This window comes from Myotis myotis, unplaced genomic scaffold (genome assembly GCF_014108235.1).
Source record: "Myotis myotis isolate mMyoMyo1 unplaced genomic scaffold, mMyoMyo1.p scaffold_m19_p_1, whole genome shotgun sequence".
In the NCBI taxonomy this organism is placed as follows: Eukaryota; Metazoa; Chordata; class Mammalia; order Chiroptera; family Vespertilionidae; genus Myotis; species Myotis myotis.
The window spans coordinates 87,565,220-87,591,596 of record NW_023416313.1 but is presented as its reverse complement, the minus strand read 5'-3'; the positions used below and the strand labels follow the sequence as shown (position 1 = coordinate 87,591,596).

Below are 26,377 nucleotides of genomic sequence, written 5' to 3'. Positions count from 1 at the left end.
TCCCCCGGGGAGTGGGCCTAAGCCAGCAGGTGGTCATCCCCTAAGGGGTCCCAGACTGCGAGAGGGCACAGGCTGTGCTGACGGACCCCCCCCTCCCCCCAGTGCACAAATTTTTGTGCACCGGGCCTCTAGTATATATATAAAAGCCTAAGTGACTATTAGGACCAAACGACCAGAATGTCTGGTTGACCAGTCGCTATGAGCACACTGACCACCAGGTGGCAGATGCTCAATGCAGGAACTGCCCCCTGGTGGTCAGTATGCTCCCACAGCCAACACCCTGCAGCCAGCTGGTGGCATCGGTGTCCAGCGTCCATTCCTTCTGTGCCGGGCCCACCAACTATCACCTCCTCTCCTGACCCCACTGGGGCCTTCGGGCCCTGAGGTGGGACTGGGAACCAGAGGTGGGTGGTGGTGGACGCAGCCCCTTTCCCAGGGGGGCCAAGGGCTGGCTTCCTTTTTGGGGCTGGTGGCTAACCTCCCACACCCTGTCCCCCTGGCCAGCAGGCCCCAATTGGCCCTCCACCCAATTGACCCAGCCCTGATTGGCCCTGATCACCAGCGAGGCCTAGGAACTCCACCTTTGCATGAATTCATGTACCAGGCCTCTAGTTTGTAATAATAATGAAAAGAAGGATACAGTAGGTCCTTGGGTTACGTCAGAGATCCGTTCCTGTGGCGCGACATAATGTGATTTTCGCTGTAAGTTGGAACCCACCTACATAAGCACCTCCGTCACACACATGGAGCACATACACAGCAGTAATGAAGTGAAAAAAAAAATGTAAAAGATATCAATTCCTGACCCTTACTTGTGGTAAATAAATAATAAAAAACATAAAGCACATATGTACATACATCAAAATGACGGAACTTTTTTTTTTTTTTTTAATAAATAAATGGGAGCTGGGGACATAACCACGAAACGATGTACGTTGAGACCGATGTAACCCAAGGACTGTCTGTGGTTACTGATGGCTAGTATGCCTCTACAAAACTGGATCTTCAAATACCAATTTGTTGGTATGGAAAAGAGTTAGTGACTTATACATTCTTGCTTATTGCACTTTTTACAGTTATGGTTTTTCCTTCAGATAAATGTTAGCAAGATAATTCATAGGAGTATAACTTCGAAAATTGGGAGAAAGGACCTTGAACAATGAAATAATTGTTAGTTTGAAAGTAAGCCATATGCAATTTTCAGAGTGTGAATTACTGTATATTGTATTTTTTTAACCCTTATGTATTCCCTTGTTTTTTCCCTTGTGCCATATTCCCACCCCTCTTCTAACACACACTATACCCAATTCTCTGGATTTTGAGTAAAATATGTGTGTGTTATTTTATGTCTTCATTAACATCATTTCCTATCTGGCAGGCTAAAATGCTAACAGCAGCAGAAACAAGCCAGGGACTTAATACTTGCAAGAAAAAAGAAAAATCTTTTCTAATGAAGGGGCTACTTTTCTTGCCTTTCCCACTGTTACATGATGCCTATGGAATTGTTCAAATAGAAATTCCTAAATCTCATTTCTACTGTGGAGTTTATGTGCTGACCCTTCATATCAAGGCTGCTCTGACAAAGTTTTACATTTGCTTTTGTAAATTGCTTCATTAGAATATTATATATCCTAGTAGAGAAATGCTCTCAATATATGCAACCACTTAACTTTTCAGGTCTAAGATTACATATTTGGCTGATACTTGTTAATTTAAAACACCACTCAACTTTTCACACCTGGGGAATTTGGAAAGAATGGTGCATGAATCATCCAGAATCAACACCACAATTTGATTTCTCTTTGAAAAAGATTAATGAAAAATGCAAACTAAAAGTCACTTGTGATAACTTTAGCTAAAGAGAGTGATTTTGATAGGAGTAACTTTTTAAAAACCTTAATTTTTCATGTGAAAGGATAACTTTCTCTTAAAAAATTTTTTTTAAAAAAGTCTAAGAATTAGCAATACCAGTATTAACATTAAATAACAGTCATTTGTAAAATAACTTTGATATTTCTGAAAATCAATAGAACAGAAAAATCTAAGAAAATTCTCTGTTTAAATAAGGCAGAGTGTAGATAAACATAACTAAAAAGAAAAAAAGAAAATCTGAGATTGCTAATTGAGGTAAGGATCAGACCTGGTAAGTATTAGGAGTGAGTTAATAATGCCCTAAGATGATATATACTTAATGAGACTCTAACCCCAGCTGCACAAAAATATCATGTGCTGTCTTCTAGTTCTCTAAAATATTCAAAACACTTTCAAATATAAAATTTGTTTGTTTGTTAGTTGGTTTTTCAATGTTTTTATTTTCTTTTTATTAAATTTATCGGGTGACATTGGTTAATAAGATTATATTGGTTTCAAGTATACATTTCTATACTTGATACTTGATCTGGACATTGCATTGTGTGCCTACCACTCAAAGTCAAATATAAAATTTAGTAGAGATTTTTTTTGTCTTCTAGTTAAGAACAGCATACAGATTGGACATCTGGAGGAAAGATTGCAAATTGTAGACTCTGAAGGCAGGATACCAAAGATGAACTTCCTGGACATTTATTTTTACCTAGAGCTGGTTCTGGTCACATGGGTCTTTTGTTGCAAGTTGTAATTATCTCCAATAGTAGTGAATTTATTAAATGGATACACTGTTGTTCAGCAAAAGCTGACAACAGCTTCAGGTGGAGCACAGCACAGATGTTCATGTCATTGCATCACTGTTCTTATGATTCAACTATTCCATTACCAACTAACAAATTATTTCCCTGCATCCATGATGCTGATTACTTTGAGGAGCTAGATTGCTGTTGCATAATGGTGCATCAAAGAGCATATCTGAAATTTAATAAGTTTTGGATACTGTACTAGAATTTTACTATACTTGAATTCAGAGGATATTAGGAAAATACATTAACCAAAAAGATAACAAAAGATGGGGGAGATGAAGAGAAAACTATTGAGGAATGGACTTTCTAATTTTATATATTAAGGTAAAAGAGCTAATGATAAACTACCATGTAAATGGTAAAAGAGAGGACTTTTGAAACAGAAGGGGCAATCTGTAAGGGGAAGTCAAATAATTTAATTAAATATCTTAGCAAAATCTGGTAATATGGGGAAAGGAAAAGCATTCCAAAGACTTCTTCCCTAGGGGGGACAGGGGAAGGAGAAAAATTGAGATGAAAGTGTTCTAAGGATCATATTTTCATAGTTAATGGATGATGCAGTGGGGAATGAAAGTTCTTGGTTAAAGAAATAGTAGTTACCTTGTTATCAAATAGTAGTAGAGAAGTATATTCTTGGTTCTGAATTCAGGAGCAAGGGAATAATCTTTAATGGGTATGAGAACGTCCAAATTATCAAGAAGAAAAATGAAAATAATAGAAACTTTATCAAGTCAAAACTAAGAAAAAGAAATGCAAGAATTATAGTAACATAAAATAAATAATAAACTAAAATGGAGAAATATCCTGTATGTTTGCAAGGGGGCATTTAATATCACAAAACGTCATTTGTCATAAAAACAGCCACAAAAACAGATTTTTTTTTTTGAAATTAGGAAAAAAGATCTGAAAATATAAATGAATGCCTAAGAGTAGCCAGAAAATATTTTCAAAAAATAAAAACAAGGGAAACTTGGTCTTTTAGATATCAAGCATTGATATACAATTATTTTAATTATTCTGATATTGACAGTACTATAGATAAAATTGATAATGGCAAATAATTAAGAATCCATAATATATCAGAAATAAAGGATATATATCTCCATGTGCCTATTTCAGACTACCTTTTATAAGTAGGAAAAGGATGGATTATTTAATAAGTAAAGCAAATATAATTGATTACATATCTGAAGGGAAATGAAACTAAAATCCTACCTCATATCATGTACATAGAAATATATGACTAGATGAAAATTTACAAATTTAATTTGACACAAGTTACTATAAACGAAGTTAAAGGATAAGTAATAGAATTGAAAAAAATGCATCATGAAGGGCAGATAGAGGACTATTATCTATAATATTAGAGGCTGGTGCTCAAAAATTTGTGCACTGGGCGGGGGGGGGGGGGGGTCCGTCAGCCCAGCCTGTGCCCTCTCGCAGCCTGGGACCCCTCAGGGGATGATCACCTGCTGGCTTAGGCCCGCTCCCCGGGGGATTGGACCTAAGATGGCAATCAGACATCCCTCTGGCAGCCCGGTAGCCCTCGGGGGAAGTCCACTTGCCAGTGGGGAGCAGGCCTAAGCTGCAGTCGGACATCCTTAGCGCTGCTGCGGAGGCAGGAGAGGCTCCCACCACCACTGCTGTGCTGGCAGCCATCAGCCTGGCTTGTGGCTGAGCAGAGCTCCCCCTGTGGGAGCGCACTGACCACCAGGGGGCAGCTCCTGCATTGAGCGTCTGCCCCCTAGTGGTCAGTGTGTGTCATAGTGACCAGTCATTCCCAGTCTTTCTGCTGTTAGGGTCAGTTTACATATTACCCTTTTATTATATAGGATAGAGGCCTGGTGCACGGGTGGTGGCTGGCTAGTTTTCCCTGAAGGGTGTCCCGGATCAGGGTGGGGGGGGTCACGCTTGGGTGCCTGGCCAGCCTGGGTGAGGGGCTGATAGCTGTTTTCAGGCTGCCCAAGCCACCCAGTGACGAAAGCTCCCAGCCTCTCCTTTATTTATTTATTTTTTAATTCTCTTATTTATTTACCTTCTATAATTGAAACTTTATTGCCTTCAGTGGAGCTCAGAGCCAGCCATGGCAGTCGGGAAGCTTGGCTTCCTGCTCGCTCCAGTTCCGTGGCCACAACCGGCTGAAAGCAGGTATCTGGGGTTTATTTATCTTCTATAATTGAAACTTTGTTGCCTTCAGTGGAGCTCAGAGCTGGCCACGCCATGCGGGAAGCTTGGCTTCCTCCATCACTGGAGCAACCAAGCCTCCTGCTCACTCCAGCTCCGTGGCTGCTGGTCATCATCTTGGTTGGGTTAATTTGCATATAGTCGCTCTGATTGGCTGGTGGGCGTCACTTAAGACATAGTGAAGGTACGGTCAATTTGCATGTTTGTCTTTTATTAGATTAGATAGAGCTCTTCCAATTTGCCAAGCAAGAGGTGTTCAAGAAAAATATATTCAGTGGCACTGTTAAAGTTGGTAAGGCAGACCTGATGGTAATACCAAGATAGATATAGGAACCACAATGGGATTTTACAGTGGGGAGAGAGATTGGGCCCAGTATGGGAAGTGGGAATTTATAGCCAAGTAGCAGGGGTGGGGATCTGTGGATGGACAGTTACCAAGAGGAAGCACCAAGGGTCAGGGGAATCTGGCCACATCAACCTAATAGGATCTTTGCTGCAGACAAGCAAGGGTGATCCAACATCACCAGGGGGATAATAGAGGATGAGAAATCCAATCCCAAAAAGAAGGTAGAGGATTCTTGTTAAACTGACTTAGTTTAAGCAGCCTGGTTCTTGCTAAAACTAGATTTTACAAGGCACAGATGGGCCTGGAGAAGTTTCAGGAGCCTTTCTAAAGTTTTGGTTAAACACAGAATCTTTGTGAGAAGTAATCCAATAGAAAAAGTACAATAAATATGAAGAGGCAATTCATAGAAGAGCAAATCTAATGACCAACATGCTTATAAAAAAATACTTCAATTCAGTAGTAGTCTGGGAAATGGACATTAAGGTAACAGTAAGATATGACTTTACATTGATCAAATTGTTATTAGCAATAGGTGTGTAAGATGAAAACACCAATCAAAGACAAGAATATATGAAAAAGGTACTCAAATATTGAAAATCAAGTTTGTGACAACACTTATGGAGTTTGTTTGGCTTCTTGCTTTCAGCATTATGTTTAGGCAATTCATTGATACTGTTACATGCAGTTCATTCATTCCCATTACCATATAACATGTTATTGTGTGAAATACCAGTATTTGCTTATCCATGCTACTGTTGATGAACATTTGGGTAATTTCCATAGTGTGTATACCAGTGTACACTTTCACTGTCAGGATATTGGCATTCTCATGGTCCACATCCTTTCTAACAAAGACCCTTTTGAAACCAAGTTTCTGGTATTAAAACCCAATGTTCTTTTCCTTTTATCTAAATGTTATTTAAAGGTAAGAACTTGGTAGCTATTTTCTCTTATAAATTCCATTATTTTTTCTAAGACTTTTATTCTTTGTTCATTAAGCGAGGTTCCTTTTTTATGCTGGAAAATATATCTGTGCTGAACAGAGTTTAGTAGGGTCAGCAATGTATCAGAGGCCTCGTGTAAATATTCAGCTTCATTGAACCCAGCCTCTTCTATTTTTTCTGCATGGGTGAAAAGAATGGCAGTATAATTCTTCCAAGCATGTCCCAGAAGCTCCTGAAAGAGAGAAGTTAAATGGTTATTTTCCTTGGACTGTATTTATCAGAAACGAACAAAGGAGTTTGTTATGGTCCAACATATATAATCAACAAATATCCATGTATATTATTATGTTTCTAAATGTTGATATATGTAATGGGAAGTGAAGAAGGGGTCAGATAATGTAAGCAAATGGAGAGAGAGGTGTGGGCTTTGTAAAAAATAAAGGCTTTATTTTGCCCAGCTGGAGTGGTTCAGTGGTTGAGCTTCAACCCATGAACCAAGAGGTCACTGGTTCGATTCCCAGACATGACACATGCCCAGGTTGCGGGCTCCATCCTAGTAGGCAGTGTGCAGGAAGCAGCCAATCTATGTTTCTCTCTCTCCCTTTCTCCCTCTCTCTCTAAAAATCAAGAAAATATTTTAAAAAATAAATTAAATGGCTTTAGTTCTCTATTTTATTTTACTGTTATAATTTATGTATACACATCCTCAAAACTGCATATTACCAATTCTGCAGCTGATACATAGCTGTCCCCTCTTACTTGTGGTTTCACTTTTTGCAGTTTTGGTTACCCCCAGTCAATCCTGGTCCAAAAAGATCTACACCATTCACTTCACTTCATGTCATCATGTAGGCATTGTATCATGTCACATCATCATCATCAGAAGAAGGGCGAGTACAGTACAATATGATAATTAAGAGAGAAAGAGAGACCACATTCACATTAATTTTTATTACAGTATATTATAATTGTTCTATTTTATTATTGTTCATTTTTACTGTACCTAATTTACAAATTAAATTTTGTCATAGGTATGTATAGGAAAAAATAGTATGTATAGGGTTTGGTATCCTCTGTGGTTTCAGGTATTCACTGGAGGTCTTGGAGCATATCCCCCAGGGGTAAGAGGGACTACTGTATTTACATTTACAACATTCAGCAATCATTTATATTTGCCTATCTACCTAAATCTATTAGAACCATTGAATTCCTTTCAGTCAATGTATCCTGGCCAAGGAAATTGCCGTATTTTTGTTGTTATTGTTGTTTAATTGTATTATTATCATAGCTAAAAATGTTTTTAAGGATTTACAATTACATAATCTGGTTACATGTCATGGAAAAGCTAAGATCAAAATACATTTGGTAATTTGGAACAACTACAAAATGTTGCTGTGATTCTCATCCTCTTCACTTCACATGCCTATAATCAAACACAATTTATCAGATGACTTCCTCTAATGTGTTTGAAAAACACTGAAGAATGGTGTTCCTTTGTTTAGTAATCTGTGGAAGTTGGTTATGTAATAAATTCTTGTTTGATTAGTGAAAATAAGCAGAAGGAACAGCATGTGGCAAATTGTTCATGCAATATGAAAGGCATCTAGAAATAACAATTTAACTTTTTTGAATATTTTCAGTTATACGAAATCATGACAATATGACAGTAAAATAACATTCCCTCCATTCCAAACACTCTCATTATCAAAATATTTCCAAAGCAGCTATAGTTTGTAATAGCCAGAAAAATAGAAAATGCTTAGGAATAAAAACAGAAGATCTCTAATAATCAGAAGAGGGGAGATCACCTAATATTTATGCCAGATATTATTATAAGCACATGAGCTCTTTTGAAAATGTGCTGCTCTGTGAGAAATACTATAATTATCTCCATTATGATATAGAGAAATTGATGCTTAGAGAATACAAACCCATAGAGAAGTATTAGTACAAACTCAGGTTTTAAAAAAAAATCTTGAAAAAATCAAAAGACAATTTGGGAAACTTCAATGTATATAACAAATATAGAACTAGTATTTATAATATGAAAAAATGACTATAGTGAAAGAATAAAAGGAGAGAGGGAAGGAGGAAAGAAGGAAGGAAGAAAGGAAGGAAGGAGGGAAAAGAAGGAGGGAGAGAGGAAGGAAGAATCAGGACATATAAATTTAATGTGAAAATACAGGAATTTTGGGACAATATTTTAAAATTAGAAACATCTTGAGTCCATGGTTACTCCTAATACAGGCTGACTTTTATCAGAGCTATTTATTTACACATCTTTATAACTTGACTATGAGCTCTTTGAAGACAAGGTCTATGTCTTTATATATAAATCAAAGCCTCTAACACGTTGTGAACTCTAATATAATATATTTTGAATTAATTTGGAATTTGGACCAGCACCATCATCTCAAATATAAGGTTTAGAGTTTTCTTTATTTATTTAGTCTAAATTTTTGAAGCTTAAACTTTGGTATACATAATTATACTTTCTGGTAAAACTTCTCTTTTGTTCTGTAGTTCATTATCATGGATTTGCCTAGAGGTCCAAAATTTTTCCTCATATCTGTTCAGAATTTGTCTTCACCATAGAATAATTTCTAGTTTAAAAATGCCCTGCTTTCAAGAAAATCTGAATTGAAGTTTCAAGATCAGTACAAGAGAATAATTATTTTTAATAGAAAGATTCTAAAGTTTACATAAGGATTTTTCAAAGCACTACTTTATTTGGCATATTCTTATATGCCTTTTAAAAACATAAATTAGCAAAACTTTGATTAGCCCAACTTTTAAAGAACATAGTTCTTGTGTAAATTTAAGTATACATGTAATGCCAGTAGCACATTTTAACAATGACACAGCAAAATTAGCAGACCTCTTCAGAGTTTGTCATTTATTCAGTACATTTCTCATGGGAGAGGAGTCAGATAAAACAAAATAAAAGCTGGTGTTATGAGTTGAATTGTGTCTCATATATTGAAATTCTAACCTCCAGAACCTCAGAATGTGACTCTATTTGGAAGTGGGGTTCTTGCATTTGTAATTAGTTAACATAAGGCCATAGGATGGGCTTCTAATCCATTGTGATTTGGTGCCCTTCTAAACCAGAGAAATTTGGGCAAAGACATGAATATAGGGATTTCACCAGGTGAACATAAGGACGGTCATTCATAAGTCAAAGAGAGACTCCTTGGACAGATCTTTTACTCACAGTCCTTAGAAGGAACTAACCCTGCTAACATCTATTTTAGAATTCCAGCCTCCAGAACTGACAGAAAAATTTCTGTAGCTTCAGCCACTCAGTCAATGGTACTTAGTTATGGTAGCCCTAGCAAATTAATACAAGTGGTTTAAAAAAATTAATGAGGGAAACCAAGATGGCAGCATAGGTAAACACTGGAAATTGCTGTCTCGAACAACCACTTCAAAAACACAACTAAAAGACAAAACGGACATCATCCAGAACCACAGGAAGGCTGGCTTAGTGGAAATTCTACAACTAGAAGGAAAGAGAAAAGCACACTGAGACTCAGAGGAGGTGCGGAAGTAAAATGCAGAGGTACAGAGGCGCACGCCGAAAGGGCTGGAAGCTGAGGACATGGTTGTCTTTCAATTGGGAGGGAGTCTCAAGCTCCCGACTGCTCTGAACTCCAGTTCCAGGTGAGTCTCTGGGGACCCAGACTCATACGGGGAGAAACTGGACTGTCTGGCATCGGGCAGAATTCGAGGGCAGCTTTCTCTCAGAGGTGCTTGCAGCGATTACTGGGACGCTGAGATGCAGGGCCTCTTAGGGTAGGACTGGGGAGCAGCCATAGCTGCTTGCTCCGCCCTGTTGATCCCCTGAGACCCCGCCCCACCCAAGCTGTGCACAGAGGCTTTTGCATATGAAAGGCCTGGCCCTTTGCAATCTGAAAATTACCTAACAAGTTGCAGCTGGGTCAAAGAGACCCAGAACTTCCAAAAAAAAGGCCCAAGGCCCCACATCAGCTTTCTTTGCTTCACAGCTGGGCCTCATATGGGCACCTCCAAACCCTAAACAAAGAAGAGGAATCTCTTCATAGCTCCTGCTGGGTAGCCTCAGGCAGAGGCTAAATTAGCACCTCCTCAGAGATCCAAGAGCCAGTGTACCCAGTGGTCAGAGTGGGACCATGCAGATTACAACTCCTCAGATCCATAAGGGACACACTCAGGGGGCAGACTCAGTGAGCACCAAAGCCCCACTGAAGCAAGTCTTGCCCCATAAGGGTGTCTCCAGCACAGAAGTTCTCCCACAGCAGACACAGCTGATTCTCACAGCCAATTGGCCTGAAGGTCAACTCCTCCCAGTGATACCTACAACAATCAAGGCTTAACTACAACAAGACTGTGCACAAAGCCCACAAAGGGGTGCACCAAGAGTGTCCACCTCAGGTAATTGGGGAGGCTGAGCCACTGGGCCCTATAAGACACCTGACACAGAAAGCCACCCTATCAACACAAGGAAGCATAAAAAATGTGGAGACAAAGAAACAGGTCACAAATGACAGAAATGGAGGAAAGCAAACTATAGGATATAGAGTTCAAAACCACACTTATAAGGTTTTTCAAGAATTTTCTAGAAACCGCCAATAAACTTAGTGAGACCCTCCATAAATCTAGTGAGACCCTCAAGGATATGAAAAAGAACCAACTAGAAATTAAGCATACACCAACTGAAATAAAGAATATTATACAGAATCCTAACAGCAGACTAGAGGATCGCAAGAATCAAGTCAAAGATTTGAAATACGAAGAAGCAAAAAACACCCAACCAGAAAAGAAAAAAGAAAAAAGAACCCAAAAATATGAATATAGTGTAAGGAGCCTCTGGGACAATTTCAAGCGTACCAACATCCGAATTATGGGGGGCCAGAAGAAGATAGAGAGAAAGATATTGAAAACCTATTTGAAGAAATGATGACAGAAAACTTCCCCTACCTGGTGAAAAAAATAGACTTACAAGTCCAGGAAGTGCAGAGAACCCCAAACAAAAGGAATCCAAAGAGTACCACACCAAGACATATCATAATTAAAATGCCAAGGGCAAAAGACAAAGAGAGAACCTTAAAAGCAGCAAGAGAAAGAAAGTCAGTGACCTACAAGGGAGTACCCATACAACTGTCAGCTGATTTCTCAACAGAAATTATGCAGGCCAGAAGGGAGCGGCAAGAAATATTCAAAGTGATGAATAGCAAGAACCTACAACCAACATTACTCTACCCAGCAAAGCTATCATTCAGAATTGAAGGTCAGATAAAGAGCTTCACAGATAAGAAAAAGCTAAAAGACTTCACCACCACCAAACCAGTATTATATGAAATGCTGAAAGGTATCCTTTAAGAAGAGGAGGAAGAAGAAAAAGGTAAAGATACAAACTATGTACAACAAATACATATCTATCAACAAGTGAATCTAAAAATCAAGTGAATAAATAATCTGATGAACAGAATAAACTGGTGAATATAATAGAATCAGGGGCATAGAAAGGGAGTGGACTGACTATTCTCAGGGTGGAAGGGGTATGGGGGTGCGGAAAGAGACTGGACAAAAATCGTACACCTATGGATGAGGACAGTGGGGGTGGGGGGTAAAGGCAGAGGGTAGGGTGGGAACCGGGTGGAGGGGAACTATGGGGGGAAAAAAGAACAACTGTAATAATCTGAACAATAAAGATTTAATTTAAAAAAATGCTTGCCAACTCAACCTTTTGACAGTTGCTAATGGATGCAGTTAACATAACTATTCTTCAAATCTGCAATATATTTGACAAGTTTTTTGGTAGGAGCAAGTTTTTTATACTCTTATGGGTTATGCAATTTTACTTTCCCAGGACTGATTGCAGACTCTTGACACAGTATTCATAGATGTATTCTGTTTTCTCTGACATGTTTATATATTTATTACTATTATTAATTATTAAGACATTAGATTTCATTGGGGAAAATATAATCTTAGGTAATAATAAAATCTAACTTAATAGTCTTTATTTTTGTATTTCTCAGCTTCTTATAGTTATGTTTTGAAATCTCCTAGTTTTTCTAGCTTATTTTTAGATTTTTTGATTTTCTTTAAGTAATTCTTAGGTTTTGTTTTATACATTTGAGCCTCTGTTGCTAGTTGAATAAATATTATGATTATTTTCATCATGGTTAATTATTTTTCTCATTTTATATATAACTATCCATCTTGTTCTCTCTTTCCTTATTCTGTCACGTATTAATATTGTTATACAAATTTTCTGTTGGACGTTTGGGGATTTTTTTGGTGTATGTTATTTAACTTTACTAGTGTAAAATAAAATACAGATATAGAAAACCATAAAAAAATTAATGAAATGCTAAGTATATCAGGTCTAGGTTCTAAGAATAAAAAGATTCCTGGGTCATTTACAAGAGAATCATTTTCTTTTTTCTTTTTTTTTTTTTTTTGTTAATCCTCACCTGAGGATATTTTTCCATTGACTTTTAAAGAGAGTTGGAAGGCAGGGGGAGAGACAAGGAGAGAGAAACATCGATGTGAACTGGCATGCTCCCTGATCAAGGTGGGGAATTGAACCTGCAACCAAGGTAATGTCCTTGATGGGAGACTGGAATCAAACCCAGACCCTTCAGGCCACAGGCTGATGTTCTATCCACTGAGACAAACTGGCTAGGATTAGAACCACTTTCTATGCTTGCTAAAAATGCATCAGAATCTTTAGGGATGAAACCTGGAAATTTGAACTTTTAAAAGCACTCTAGGAGATCTATTCATTCTGCAAAACTTTATTGAGGGTCTTCTTTGTTCCAGAAGACACTGTAGAACAAGACTACATTTGCTGCTTCTAAGTAGCAGAGATTCTTGTGTATTAACTAAACTTAGAACTGAGGAAGTGGGACAGATAGAAAAAATAATACTTACAATTTAGTATAATTGCAATTGTTGTGATAGAAAATATGTTGGTGTTAGAAGGGCAGACATTTAGCCCAGTTTGGGGGTGGATGGAAAGTGGGGGTAAAGGAAGGTGTCAGAAAAGTTTCTAGCATGTGATGATGCCTTGAGCACAGGAATTAATGAGGGAGTTACCAGGTAGCGAAGACATACCAAGTAAAGGGAGGGATTGAGCAGTGTTAGGGATTTTAGGATTGGGATTTTTTTCTACACAACTATTGATCCTTCATCACTCTTGTCTCTGGAAGTTCCTCAAATTTAGAGGTAGATCTGTTATTCATCCAATATGTTATAAATGTGTTTACATGAATTGTCATAATATTGAAATGTGAAATACAAGTTAATAAATAGCTCCTGCCCTTAACCCCTTGATCCTCCCCCAGGCCCCACCCTCTCTGTATTAGTTGATGCATGAGCCATAGTTGTCATTAAGTATTTTAAAAACATCAGTATATTAACATTTGTGGGGCCTGGCTGGTGTGGTTTACTTGTTTGGGCATCGTCCAGTGCACCAAAAGGTTGCTGGTTTGATTCCAGGTCAGAGCATATGTCCTAGTTGAGGCCTCGATCCCCAGTACGGGGCTTGCAGGAGGCAGCCAACAGTAATACATTTCCTTTTTGTCACCAACACATACTTTAAAGTATACTATGATTCAGGGAAAATGAGTTAAAGCACCTAAAGAAAATAGATTTGTGAGTTCAATATCATTTACGAGTCCATGTATTTAGCTATTGGGAAGTTTTCACATGTAGCTAATTATTTATGAAAAGATATTCATATCCTGAACTGTGAGAGAAATTGTATTTGTGAATAACTGCCAAAAATAGAAGAGAATGGTTGATTTAGCTTATAATCTTTAGATTGATTTTTGGCCAGGAAATAGTTGAATATTTAAAAGTAGTGTCGTTTGGTGTATAGTCAACATGTTAGTGGCCAAAAGTGTTCTCTATGGACCCAGAGAAAGAATAATCACAGTTGATTGATACCTTACTTGAAAATCCAAGAGCAAGATAAGTTGATGTAAGTTATCTGGTGTTAATAATTTAAATAGAGTGCTAAGCTAGATGGAAAATTTACAATCAATTGTGAATTTGTTTGGTTTCAGAGTGCTTAATGGGTAGGAGAGCCCATCTAGTCCTTGTGGGACAACTAGTTAGGATATAGACATTGTTTTCCAGGAATTATATTCATTTCCCAGGACCTCACCAGCCCTGCCCCATTTGTTTGTGGTTGATGAAATCATAGCATCTGGACTTTTTAGGGGGAAACTTTTTAAAAAGCCAACTATTACATCAACTGAGAAAAAAATTATCATGAAAAAGAAGACAATAAGGACCATTTTTTTATATTTTATGCTGTTCCGTTACTCTCACCCCACTTAAAGCACTACATTTTCCTTCTCAAAGAGCCAAAGTTGAATGATAAGACCTCATTAGATCAAATTCAGAGAATTTTCAACTTTAGAAATATCTGTCCAAATTGCCTTATTCACAGATGATGATATTGAGGTTGCGTTGTTAATGGCTTGGCCAAAGCAATGTAGCTGATTGTTGGCAGGTCTGGGCTGTAACAAAGGTCCCTGGACTGCCAGGCCCACGTCCTTCCCATGACATTGGGGCTTTTCAGTTTTTCCTTAATAAGCCAGTCAATTTTTCTTCCCATGTTTTCTTTTTTTTAAATTAATAAGGAAGTTCTTATAGTTATAAATCAGGGCCATGTAAATTTGATTTCACTCTTACTTTCTTTTGTAGCCTAGCAAGATAATCCCAAAGGCGGCTACAAAAAATGTCCCAATTTTAGAACAAGACAAATTCCAACAATACAATCAGAATGACCATAGCTAATATTTATTGTATACTTGCCATTTGCTATTGTGAGTATGACATTATCCCAAAAGTACTGCAGTAGACACTATTATCTTTCCCAATCTATCAATAAAGAGATGGAAGGTTAGAGAAGTTACTTGCCCAAGGTCACAAAGCAAGTAAATAACTAAGTAGGAACTTGTGCACAGGTATAACTTACTTCAGAATCCATGTTCTTTACCTCTAAAATGTGTTGCTCATATCTACTAGTTAGTTTGAATGGTACCCATCGCAATCTGAGTAGTGATGATAACAATAAAAACAATAACAGTAATACTAATTTTCAGCGAACCTACTGTATAATTCAGGCACAATGCTGAGCATATTGCATTTATGAAATATGAGCCTCAGAACTCTTTAACACAGGTAAAATTATCTCCATTTTATAAATGAGAAACTGAAGCCAGGAAAGTCTTAGTACCATTTATAGCCATATACCCAGAATTATAATAAGGCTTATTTTCCAACTAAATTCCATCAAAAAACCTATGCTGATGATCTTTGCTTAGTATTTTCAGGTCCTGCATTGGCCTTTCTCAGCCTTTTGTATACATATCCACCTATAACATTAACAGTCATGTTAATTCTAAATAAAAATAAATGTTTGAAGCCTGATTATGTACAAAAATAATACATGATACCATGATAGTGGAAAGAATATGGTTGTAGTCAATTCATGGATTCAGTTTCTTACCGTTTGCTGCACGCTAGCACTTTCCTTAAGGTGACTTTACTACATCTGCTCTGATCCATTGTGTGTGTGTGTGTGTGTGTGTGTGTGTGTGTGTGTGTGTGTGTTTAACATTCAAATGATATTCAAATAATATTTAAAAGAATCATTTTCTTTATTTCCCAAGTTTTGGTAGATGACTCACTGGCATTGCTACCTTTTTACTGTAAATTAAGAAAGGCCTAACATAAATAAAGAAAAAAGGATTATGAAGGGAAATGTTTCAGTTATCACAGCTGGAAGCCTATAATGCATTTGTAAAATATTGGAGCACAAATTGAGAGAGACATGTAAAGACCACAGGGAGTTACAGGGAAGAAGAGGGCACTTCTCTGGCATTGGCCTTAAGACACCTTCCAGGGCAGGCAGCAGTAAAAGCTGATGGCAGATGTTCTGTTCCCCATTTTTCATCAGCCTGAACAATAAAACAATCCAGGGTGTGTCTGCAACTGGAGGACCTTAACGACTCCTTGTGCCTTCCTAACAGCTGCTGGTCCTGTTGAATATTCAGACATTCTGCAGCTGCTCCCAGCCTGTGAGCACACCCAGATGGCTGCCACCAGTATCTGAGTCACCTTCAGGAAGAAGGTCATAAACAATCAGCCTGTGCTTGGGCGACCTTCCACGGAAGATCATGGTGGAAGCCCAAAATAGGGCTGCAATGCCTCCCGGGGGTCGTGGGCCCCTCAGGATTACCAAGTCTCTCTCTCTCTCTCTCTCTCTCTCTATTTTTTTTTTTTAAGAATTGTTGTGAGTTTATTTGAGCCAAACTGTCAACATATGCCGGGAAGCAGAACCTCGATGAATTGAGAGAATGCTCGGTTACATCTATTTATACATTGTAATCAAAGGAAGGGACGTAGGTGGGTTACATGAAATCCACTGGCGATAGACTAGAGAGGCAGGAGAAAGCAAAGCGGGGAAACCCCTGGGATTGGATACTAAGTCTTGACAGCAGAGTTCTCCTGGGAGAGAATCTATATATTTTTGAAAAAATTATTATAGATCTGAGTTTGGCCCTAGCCCATCTTTAACTTCTGATTGGACATTAACTTAAGGAAGGCAGCCATAAGAGAAGGCTGTATACCAGATACCACTTAAAAAGATAGGAGATAAGTATGAATCAAATTTACTTGTATAAAAAAAATTAGGGGATTGTAATATTCTTCTATATCTCAAAACTGGAAAATAAATCTATTTTCAAAATGTATGTCTTTTAAATACCCTTTGTGGCTCAGCATAAGACTAGCATAGAGAATAATTTGAAGACATATGGAGAGAGTCAGGTTAGTTTTGAGAAATATTTGCTTATGCATTTACTGAATTTATTGAATTACACCCATCTATAGCTCAATCTAAATGCTTATTTAATAGCAGCTTTAAATGAACTTTAAAAACTGTTTCATGCCCGACTGGTATGGCTCAGTGATTGAGTGTTGACCTATGAACCAGGAGGTCACGGTTTGATTCGGGTCAGGGCACATGCCCTAGTTGTGGGCTTGATCCCCAGCAGGGAACGTACAGGAGACAGCCGATCAATAATTCTCTCTCATCATTGGTGTTTCTATCTCTCCTTCTTCCTTTCTCTAAAATCAATAAAAACATATATTTTTTTATTTATTTATTTTAAAATATATTTTATTGATTTTTTTTTTTTTTTACAGAGAGGAAGGGAGAGGGATAGAGAGTTAGAAACATCAATGGGGGAGAAACATCGATCAGCTGCCTCTTGTACACTCCCTACTGGGGATGTGCCCGCAACCAAGGTACATGCCCTTGACATGAATCGAACCTGGGACCCTTCAGTCCGCAGGCCGACGCTCTACCCACTGAGCCAAACCAGCTAGGGCAATAAAAACACTAGTTTTAAAAAAAAACTCTGAAAATTACACTGATGGAAAACCACAGGTCCCCCCACCCTTAAATTCTCACCAGAAATGGATGCTTTAAATGCAGGTTTTAATAGTTTGGGAGAGGTAGATTGGCTTTCTTAGATTCCACAATGTTTCTTAATTGCAATCATCTCTTTTTATTTGCTTTTGTACAGCCCGATCTTGATTTTTCAGGAGTTGGATGATGAGGATTATTTTTTATTCTCTTGTCACCCTAATTTTTTCCGCTAGTTTCTTGTGATTACACATATGGACTTTTTTTAGAAACATGCACAGTTACTAAAAAGTAAAATGTGTGTCTGTGATTTAAAACAATCTTATGCCTTTACTAGTTACTGGGGAAAAGTCTTCCTTTAAAGCAAAGTGTACTCTCTTTCTAAGTGTAACAGAGCCTATATCAGCTTGATCAGAGATGGACCAAAAGAAGAGCAGCATTTATACAAATTTTTCTTGGATAAAAAATGTCTGCTCTCTATTCTCTGTGTACTTTACCTGTGGAGCTTCCAGTAGAGATGAGCTCTCCGAGTTCAGTGACTTCACAAAGCTACTGAGTAATTCTAGTCAAGTCCAGCAGTTAAATTTCAGAAGTCCCAGATCAGAGAATCAATAAATTGAATAGAATGGAGCAGTTCAATGAGCAGTTTCCAGTAATTGTTGGTTGTACCTGGGCCTTGCACATATCTATAATAATAAAATCATAATATGCTGATTAGACCAGGTGACCTTTCAGATGACATTCTGGACAAAGACGTGGCTGAGCGGGCGGAAGCAGAGGCAGCTGCCGTGGCTGCAAGGGCCATGCCCTTGCACGAATTTTGTACATTGGGCAACAGCAATCAAGGTTCAACTACAACAAAACTGTGCACACAGCCCACAAAGGGGTGCACCAGAGTGTCCATGGTGATTGGAGAGACCGAGCCAATGGGCCCTATGGGACACCTACTACACAAGGCCATTCTATCAACTCAATCAGCTCACAGAGAACAGAGAGCTGTGGCCATACCCAGGTCCTCTCCCCTCCCCCAAGACCCTTTCCTAGCCTGGCTGAATAAGCCTCCACCTTAGTAACTTATAATAAACTAGAGGTCCAGTGCACAAAATTCGTGTATGGGAGGGGGGGTTCCCCTCAGCCTAGCCTGCACCCTCTCCAACCTGGGACCCCTCAGGGGATGCCCCACTGCCAGTTGGACATCTGTCTCACAATCCTGGACCGCTGGCTCCTAACTTACGCTTACTGGCCTGTTGGCCTGATCGCTCCTTACTGCCCCACTTCCAGCCTGGTCGCACTCAACTGCCCCCCCCCCCTGCCTCCCTGCTGGCCTGGTTGCCCCTAACTACCCCCTGCTGCCGGCCTGGTCACCCCTGTCTCCAAGCTGGCCTGGTTACCCCCAGCTGCCCCCCCTGCCAGGCTGGTCTCCCCTAATTGCTGCCTCCCCACCAGCCTGTTTGCCCCTCACTGCCCCCCCTGCCAGCTGGGTCACTCCTAACTGCTCCCCCTGCTGGGGAGTGGCAGCAGAAGGGAGCTCTGAGCCCTGGCTGGGGCACGGCAGTGACAGGAGCTCTGGGCCCCGGGTTTGAAGGCCAGCCACACCCCTGATTATAGGAGACCTAGAGTTCCGCCGCACCCTGGCCAAGGCCCATAGCCTTCTTCCGCCGCTGCGCCCCAGTGGGAGGGAGCTCTTAGCACTGTCTGGGGCACGGTGGTGATAGGGAGCTCTGGGCCCCGGTTTGAAGGCCGGCCACACTCCCGATCGTGGGAGACCCAGAGTTCCACCATGCCCCGGCCAGGGCCCAGAGCTCCCTCCCACCACTGCACCCCAGCTGGGGACCAGGGCCCAGTCATTTTGTCATCCCTCACTGCCCTGCCCCCCACCGGCCTGGTCGCCCCATGCAGCCTCTTGTTCGGTCGCCCATTCAGTCATTTAGGTCATGATGGCCCCTGGCTTTTTAAATATTAGGATGAACAAACAAAGACCACAAGGCAAGCGTGCACATGCCATTCATGTCCCCCCTGAGGTCCCCTTGGTCTTCTCAAGGCTGGAATGGGGCGGTTTCTGACTGACCCTACCGATTATGAGGCAACCAAAGTATCTAAAATTCCTGATTTCTGTCCCATAACTAGAGTATAGATCTCTCCTGAATATTTACCATGATGTAAGTCTCAGTGGAGTCTCCTTTTCCCCTAGTCATACATTACACTACTTCAGCACTTAATGCATTGCCTTATACTTGTTTATTTGTTTCTTCCAGACTCTAAGCTTTTTTGATGAAAAGTCTCATATATTACTCACCAATCATTATGATCTGTGCTGCTATTAATAGTGTTCAATGAATGAGTGAATGAATACCAATTTGTTGGTGAACTCTGCTAGTCTCCTAGATGTTATATGGATGCAACTCAGTATTTTAGTTCAGTAGTTCTGAAACTTAACCATTTTTAAGAAATATATGGAGAGAACCAAGATGGCAGCATAGGTAAATGCTTGTACTTGCTGCCTCCCACAACCGCATCAAAATTACAACTAAAATACAGAACAACTATCATCCAGAACCATGGGAACGCTAGCTGAGTGGAAGTATTACAAGTAGAGAAGTAAAGAAGAAAGCACATTGAGACTGGTAGGAGGTGTGGAAGCATGGAAAGGGCTGGTTTGGCACCTGTGTGTGCTGCTTTTTTAATCAGGAGGGAGATCGCCTCTTTGGAGGCCACCTGGAGGAGCAAGGAGTTCCAGCCCCAGACCAGACCAGACCCCCAGCTTAGGGTCCCATAGCTGGGGAAAGAAATCCCTATAGGCCATAAGAACTACGGACTGTAAAAACCAGTGGATTGGGGCTGAGTGACACACAGGCTGCTGGAGACCCAGCTGCTTCTCTTAAAAGGCCGGCACCACCCTAGCCAGTGTGGGTCAGTGGATAGAGCATCGGCCTGCGGACTGAAGGGTACCGGGTTTGATTCTGGCCAAGGGCACATGCCCGGGTTGTGGGCTCAGTCTCCAGTGGGGGGCATGCAGGAGGCAGCCAATCAATGATTCTCTCTCATCATTGATGTTTTTATCTCTCTCTACCTCTTCCTTCCTCTCTAAAATCAATCAATAAATAAATAAATAAAAAAAAGGCCAACACCACAAACTGAATTTACAAGCTCTCACTTCCTCTGAACTCCAATGCCGGGTGAGGCTCTGGGGGACCCAGACACATATGGGGAGAAACTGGACTGTCTGGCATTGGGGCAGGAATGCGGGCAGCTTTCTTCCAGATGAAGGTGCTCAGAGTGGTCATTGTTCTTGTGCTGGGACTTCCTTGTGCAGGGCTGACTGGTAGCCATTTTTGTTTTCTCTGCCCTAGTGATTCCTTGAGACTCTGCCCTACCCAATTTACAACCCCACCCAATCTGTGTGTAGCAGCTTTTGCATATGAATGGTCTGTCCTTTCTAGGCCTAAAAACCTGTCAAACAAGCTGCAGCTGCATCAGGGAGCTCAAAACCTTTCAATAAAAGTCCCCAAAACCTGCACCAGCACCAGCCTGCCTTGCTTCACAGCTAGGCCTCATCAGGGCACTTCCAAACCCGATACAAAGAAGTTGAATCTGCAGATTTCTCTGTGGCTTCTGCTGGGTGGCCCCAGGCAGTGGCTGACTTTGCACCTCCCTGGAGACCCAAGAGCCAGTTTACCAGTGATCAGTTTGAGACCATACCAGATTACAATTCTTCACATCCATAAGTGACACACTCAAGGGGCAGATTCAGTGAGCACCAAAACCCCACTGAAGCAAGTCTTGCTCCATAGGGGTGTCTCCTGCATAGCAGCTCTCCCATAGTTGCAGCCAATTGGCCTGGAGGTCAATTCCTCCCAGTAACACCAACAGCAATCAAGGTTCAACTACAACAAAACTGTGCACACAGCCCACAAAGGGGTGCACCAAGAGTGTCCATCTTGGGTGATTGGTGAGACCTAGCCAATGGGCCCTATAGGACACCTACTACAGAAGTCCACTCTAGCAACTCAAAGAGACTTAGCAGCTACCCAATACATAGAAACAAACATAGGGAAACAACCAAAATGTGGAGACAAAAAAACATGTCACTAATGAAAGAGATGGAAGAAAGCAAACTACTGGATATAGAGTTCAAAACCACAATTATAAGGTTAATCAAGAATCTTCTAGAAACCACTGAGAAATTTAGTGAGACTTTCAAGGATCTTAGTGAGAATGCCAAAAAAAAAAAAAAAAATGGGAAAGGACCAGTCAGAAATTAAGCATACACTGACTGAAATAAAGAATAATATACATGGATTCAACAGTAGACTAGAAGATCCTGAGAATCAAATCAATGATTTGAGAAAGCAAAAAACACCCAACCAGAAGAGAAAAAAGAAAAAGAAAAAAGAATCCCAAAAATGAAGATAGTGTAAGGAGCCTCTGGGACAACTTCAAGTGAACCAACATCTGAATTATGGGGGTGCCAGAAGAAGAGAGAGAGCAAGATATTGAAAACTTATTTGAAGAAATAATGACAGAAAATGTCTCCTACCTGGTGAAAGAAATAGACTTACAAGTCCAGGAAGTGCAGAGAACCCCAAACAAAAGGAATCCAAAGAGGACCACACCAAGACACATCATAATTAAAATGCCAAGAGCAAAAGACAAAGAGAGAATCTCAAAAGCAGCAAGAGAAACACAGATAGTTACCTACAAGGGAGTGTCCATATGACTGTCAGCTGATTTCTCAACAGAAACTATGCAGGCCAGAAGGGAGTGGCAAGAAATATTCAAAGTGATGAATAGCAAGAACGTACAACCAAGATTACCCAGCAAAGCTATCATTCAGAATTGAAGGTCAGATAAAGAGCTTCACAGATAAGAAAAAGCTAAAAGAGTACATCACCACCAAACCAGGATTATATGAAATGCTAAAGCATTTAAGAAGAGGAAGAAAAAGGTAAAGATAAAAAATATGAACAACAAAGTGACAATAAATACATATCTATCAACAAGTGAATCTAAAAATCAAATGAATAAAAAATCCAATGAACAGAATTAACTGCTGAATGGAATAGAATCAGAGACATGGAAATGGAACAGACTGATGATTCTCAGAAGGAAGGGAGTGGGGTGGGGGTGTGGGAAGAGATTAGACAAAGATCTTATATGCATGTATGCATTACCTATGGACACAGACAATAGGGTGGTGAGGGCCTGGGGTGGGGTGGGAACTGGGTGGAGGGGAGCTATGGGAGGAAAAAAGAGGGACATCTGTAATAATCTCAACAATAAAGATTAATTTAAAAAAGAAATATATGGAAAGTTTATGCAAGTACAGTTATATAAGCTCCACTTTTGAGATTTTGTTTCAAAGGGGCTTGGATGAATCTGCACTTTCAACAAGGAGCCCCGTTGATTCTGATGGAGAGAGTCTGGGGTCCACATTAACAAGCTTATTCAGCTGTATAGTTCTTAGGGGTTTGAGGCTTAGTTAGCCTCTAAAGTTTAATATCTCTCTCTTTTTTTTCAATGCCCTATAACTGACTAAATTCCAGCACTTGTTTTAAATGACTTGTTTTAAATTTGCTTTACACTACTCTTTTAATCAGTTTTTTTTCAAATTATAAGAGAAAGTTTATTTAGAAAGTCATAGATGTAGAAAAGGTGAGCCAGCTGAGCTGTGTGGGCTCAGAGCATGAGTTACAGAGGCAAAAGAAAGGCCCTTGGAGCTTACAGAAAAGAAAGGCAAAGAGAACATGCTTCAGGGAAAGAGAGGGAGAAAGGCATGGGGCATGCTCGAGAGAAAGAGAGAGAGAGAGAGAGAGAGAGAGAGAGAGAGAGAGAGAGAGAGAGAGAATGAGAGAGAGAGCACTGCTTCATAATTGCCTCCATGTATTACCTGGATCATCTGGACTGAGGGAGATGCCTCCTGTCCGCAGAGAGGCACGTCTGCTCTCTGGACCAGCAGTGCAAGATGGAGACCCTCTTGCCCAAAGTGATGTTCCAGGGCCTCTTTCACCTCCTGTTTCACACGTGCCTTGCTCAGCTTGCTGTGCGGATAACCTGGAGTGTCCAGCACCCGGACCTGCAGGGTTACCTCTTGCCCCCCTCGACGCATGAAGCCATGGAGGTGACAACTGCGGCCCAGACTACACTCTCTGGTCACAGAACATGGAGCAAAGCTGCTGTGGAAGTCAGTGCTTCCTAGAAGAATGTTGCCAGCAGAACTTTTTCCACTCTGAGTCATGCCAAACAGGGCCAAGTTGATGATCATCTTGTTGGAGTCCGTCATGGCTATAAGTAACCAAAAGCTTAGCATAAGCAGGTAGGCCTCTATGTTCACCCATCTAAAGCTTCTTACCCGGCCCGAATAATTAGGACATTGTTAATATTAACAATTTTTCTATAGCCTAAAGTAATGCAATGTCCAGAGCACTCCAAGCATTACCTTTAATTTGCTTACTCTCATTCATAGTGACTAAAGGGTGCAGGAGTGATTCACCAAAGTGGACACACCCCAGTGAGGAGGGAAGATTGAAATAATATTAGTAGTTTCCAATGGAAGAGGAGAGAGAAGTCAAATATAGATAAGGAAAGGAAGAGGAAGCAAGAATTATAGGACAATGAGAAAAACAAACAAACCACTAGATGACATAATAATGTAAACCATATTAACTCATCAATGTGGTAAGTGAGTTGGTTTAGGAATGGGTACTGAAGTTCCAAAGTTCAAAGCTAGCAGCAGTATTTGAAAATTATTCACTCTTGGAGGAGAAGTAGAAACACAACAGTGGAAGAAACCCCCCTTCTTGCATTTTAAACAATGCCCCCCACCTTCCCACCTCCCCACCTTCCCACTGCTTGAATACACAAGTGGCATCTGCAAGAAATCATCTTTCCTAACTTCCTGACTGCTTCTCTCCTATGAAACATGAATAATGTTAAAGAAAACCTGTTTCTGTTTACTTTTGTTGCAACCAGGTGACATCCTGATGAAAATGAGAATGACTTATAATTTCTGTTAGAATATCCTATATAATAAAAGCCTAATATGCTGTGTCCAATCGTCCAGTGACAGGTCGACTGTTCAACCAATCAAAGCATAATATGCTAATGATATGCTAAGACCGCTGATCCACTTGCTATGACGTGCACTGACCACCATGGGGCAGATGCTCCAACCAGTAGGTTAGCTTGCTGCTGGGGTCCAGCTGATTGGCACTGAGCGAGATGGGTTGGACATGCCCTGGAGCCCTCCCATGGTCCCTCCCCGGCTGGCCAACCTCTCGCTCCCCTCCTCTGCCCAATCGTGCACTGGTGGGTTCCTCAGCCTGGCCTGTACCCTCTTGAAATCTAGGACCCCTTGGGGGATGTCGGAGAGCCAGTTTCAACAGATCCCACAGGGCACCAGACACAGGGCTCACCCAGAGGGGCCCCACCTGTGCAGGAATTCGTGCACTGGGCCTCTAGTAATTAATAAATCATTTCCATGGCTCACCATGGTAAAGCATTGACTTCTCAATAAAAAAAGTAAAGTCCAGCCCTGCCAGTGTGGCTCAGTGGTTGAGCGCTCACCTATGAACCAGGAGGTCACAGTTCAATTCCAGATCAGGGCACATGCCTGGGCTGGGGGCTTGATCCCCAACAGAGGGCATTCAGAAGGCTGCTGATCAATGATTCTCTCGTATCATTGATGTTTCTATCTCTCCCTCCCTCTCCCTTCCTCTCTGAAATAAATAAAAACATATTAAAAAATAAGAAGAAAGTAAAGTCCAACAGATTGTGCAGTTCAGTTAGGAGGAAGAACCTTGGGAGACTCTATTCCATTTACAACTCCCCTAAATTGTAGTTTATCTTTTATGCAGAACAGAAACCCCTAATAGCATTACAGAGTCATCTTTCATTTTCATTAGATCAATGAGGCAGTGCTATTGGCCAAGTACCAAAAGTGCTCAACTACCGATTCAGAAATAGACATTTTAAACTGCATATTTATTATTTTTGTTTATAAGTTTTATTTTTATTATACAGTTTCTGTATTATATATAGAGAAAGTACCTCTGGCCTTTCTTGTCCTCTAATGCCCCTCACCCTAGTCTACCCAGACCCTAACATTAACACCTTGAAGGAACCTCACACCTCCATACCAAAACACTAATTTTTGGGGTCCCTCAAAGTGACCCCAGCTCACCCAGATCATTCAGCTCTGTTGGCTGGAATTTAATCAGTCAGATTATTTTTTTACTCCTGAATCAGATGTGTGATTTAAAAAATAATATCTATGAAATCCCAATCAATTTGCTATATATATATCACGTACCTTTTCCAATGTTAAAAATTCTTTTTCTACAAAGACTTCCCTTGAGCTGGTACAGGTGTTCTTTGGTATGAACTTTAGACTTTTAACATTATTATTGTACCACGCTGGGACTGATACTGTATGTAATTTATTTAGTAGTTAATCTTTTACTAGGATCCTCTCTATAAATGATTAATTGTCTTTATCAGCACTGAGTTTTTCTGTCACCTGACAGACCTGTAATTTCAATAGGTACTTTCTGAAACTTCTATAGCTAGAATTAAATTCTTTGTTTTAGGACATTGTTAATAGTAACAATTTTTCTATAGCCTAAAGTAATGCAATGTCTAGTTTCTGTTTAACACAAACTAGACATTAAAAACAGAATGTCTAGACAGAAACTAGACATTCAAAAGGCACAGCTATATTTTTTCCATTGTAAGTAATGAATACCATTACTTTATGAAAATTGCAATAAATTGATATGTAATATATATGAAATAAATAAGC

General features: G+C 40.1%; 1 protein-coding gene across 1 annotated transcript; it reads right to left on the bottom strand.

Annotated features, from left to right (window-relative positions):
* Positions 1 to 4,982: 4,982 nt before the first annotated feature.
* Positions 4,983 to 25,960, bottom strand: GIMD1 (GIMAP family P-loop NTPase domain containing 1). The gene is made up of 3 exons (XM_036343966.1): positions 25,889 to 25,960; positions 23,468 to 23,862; positions 4,983 to 6,378 (listed from the first exon to the last, which is right to left on the bottom strand). The coding sequence occupies exons 2-3, from the start codon at positions 23,858 to 23,860 to the stop codon at positions 6,118 to 6,120; spliced, it is 654 nt and encodes a 217-aa protein (XP_036199859.1). The 5' UTR covers positions 23,861 to 23,862; positions 25,889 to 25,960; the 3' UTR covers positions 4,983 to 6,117.
* Between the last annotated feature and the right edge of the window lie 417 nt (positions 25,961 to 26,377).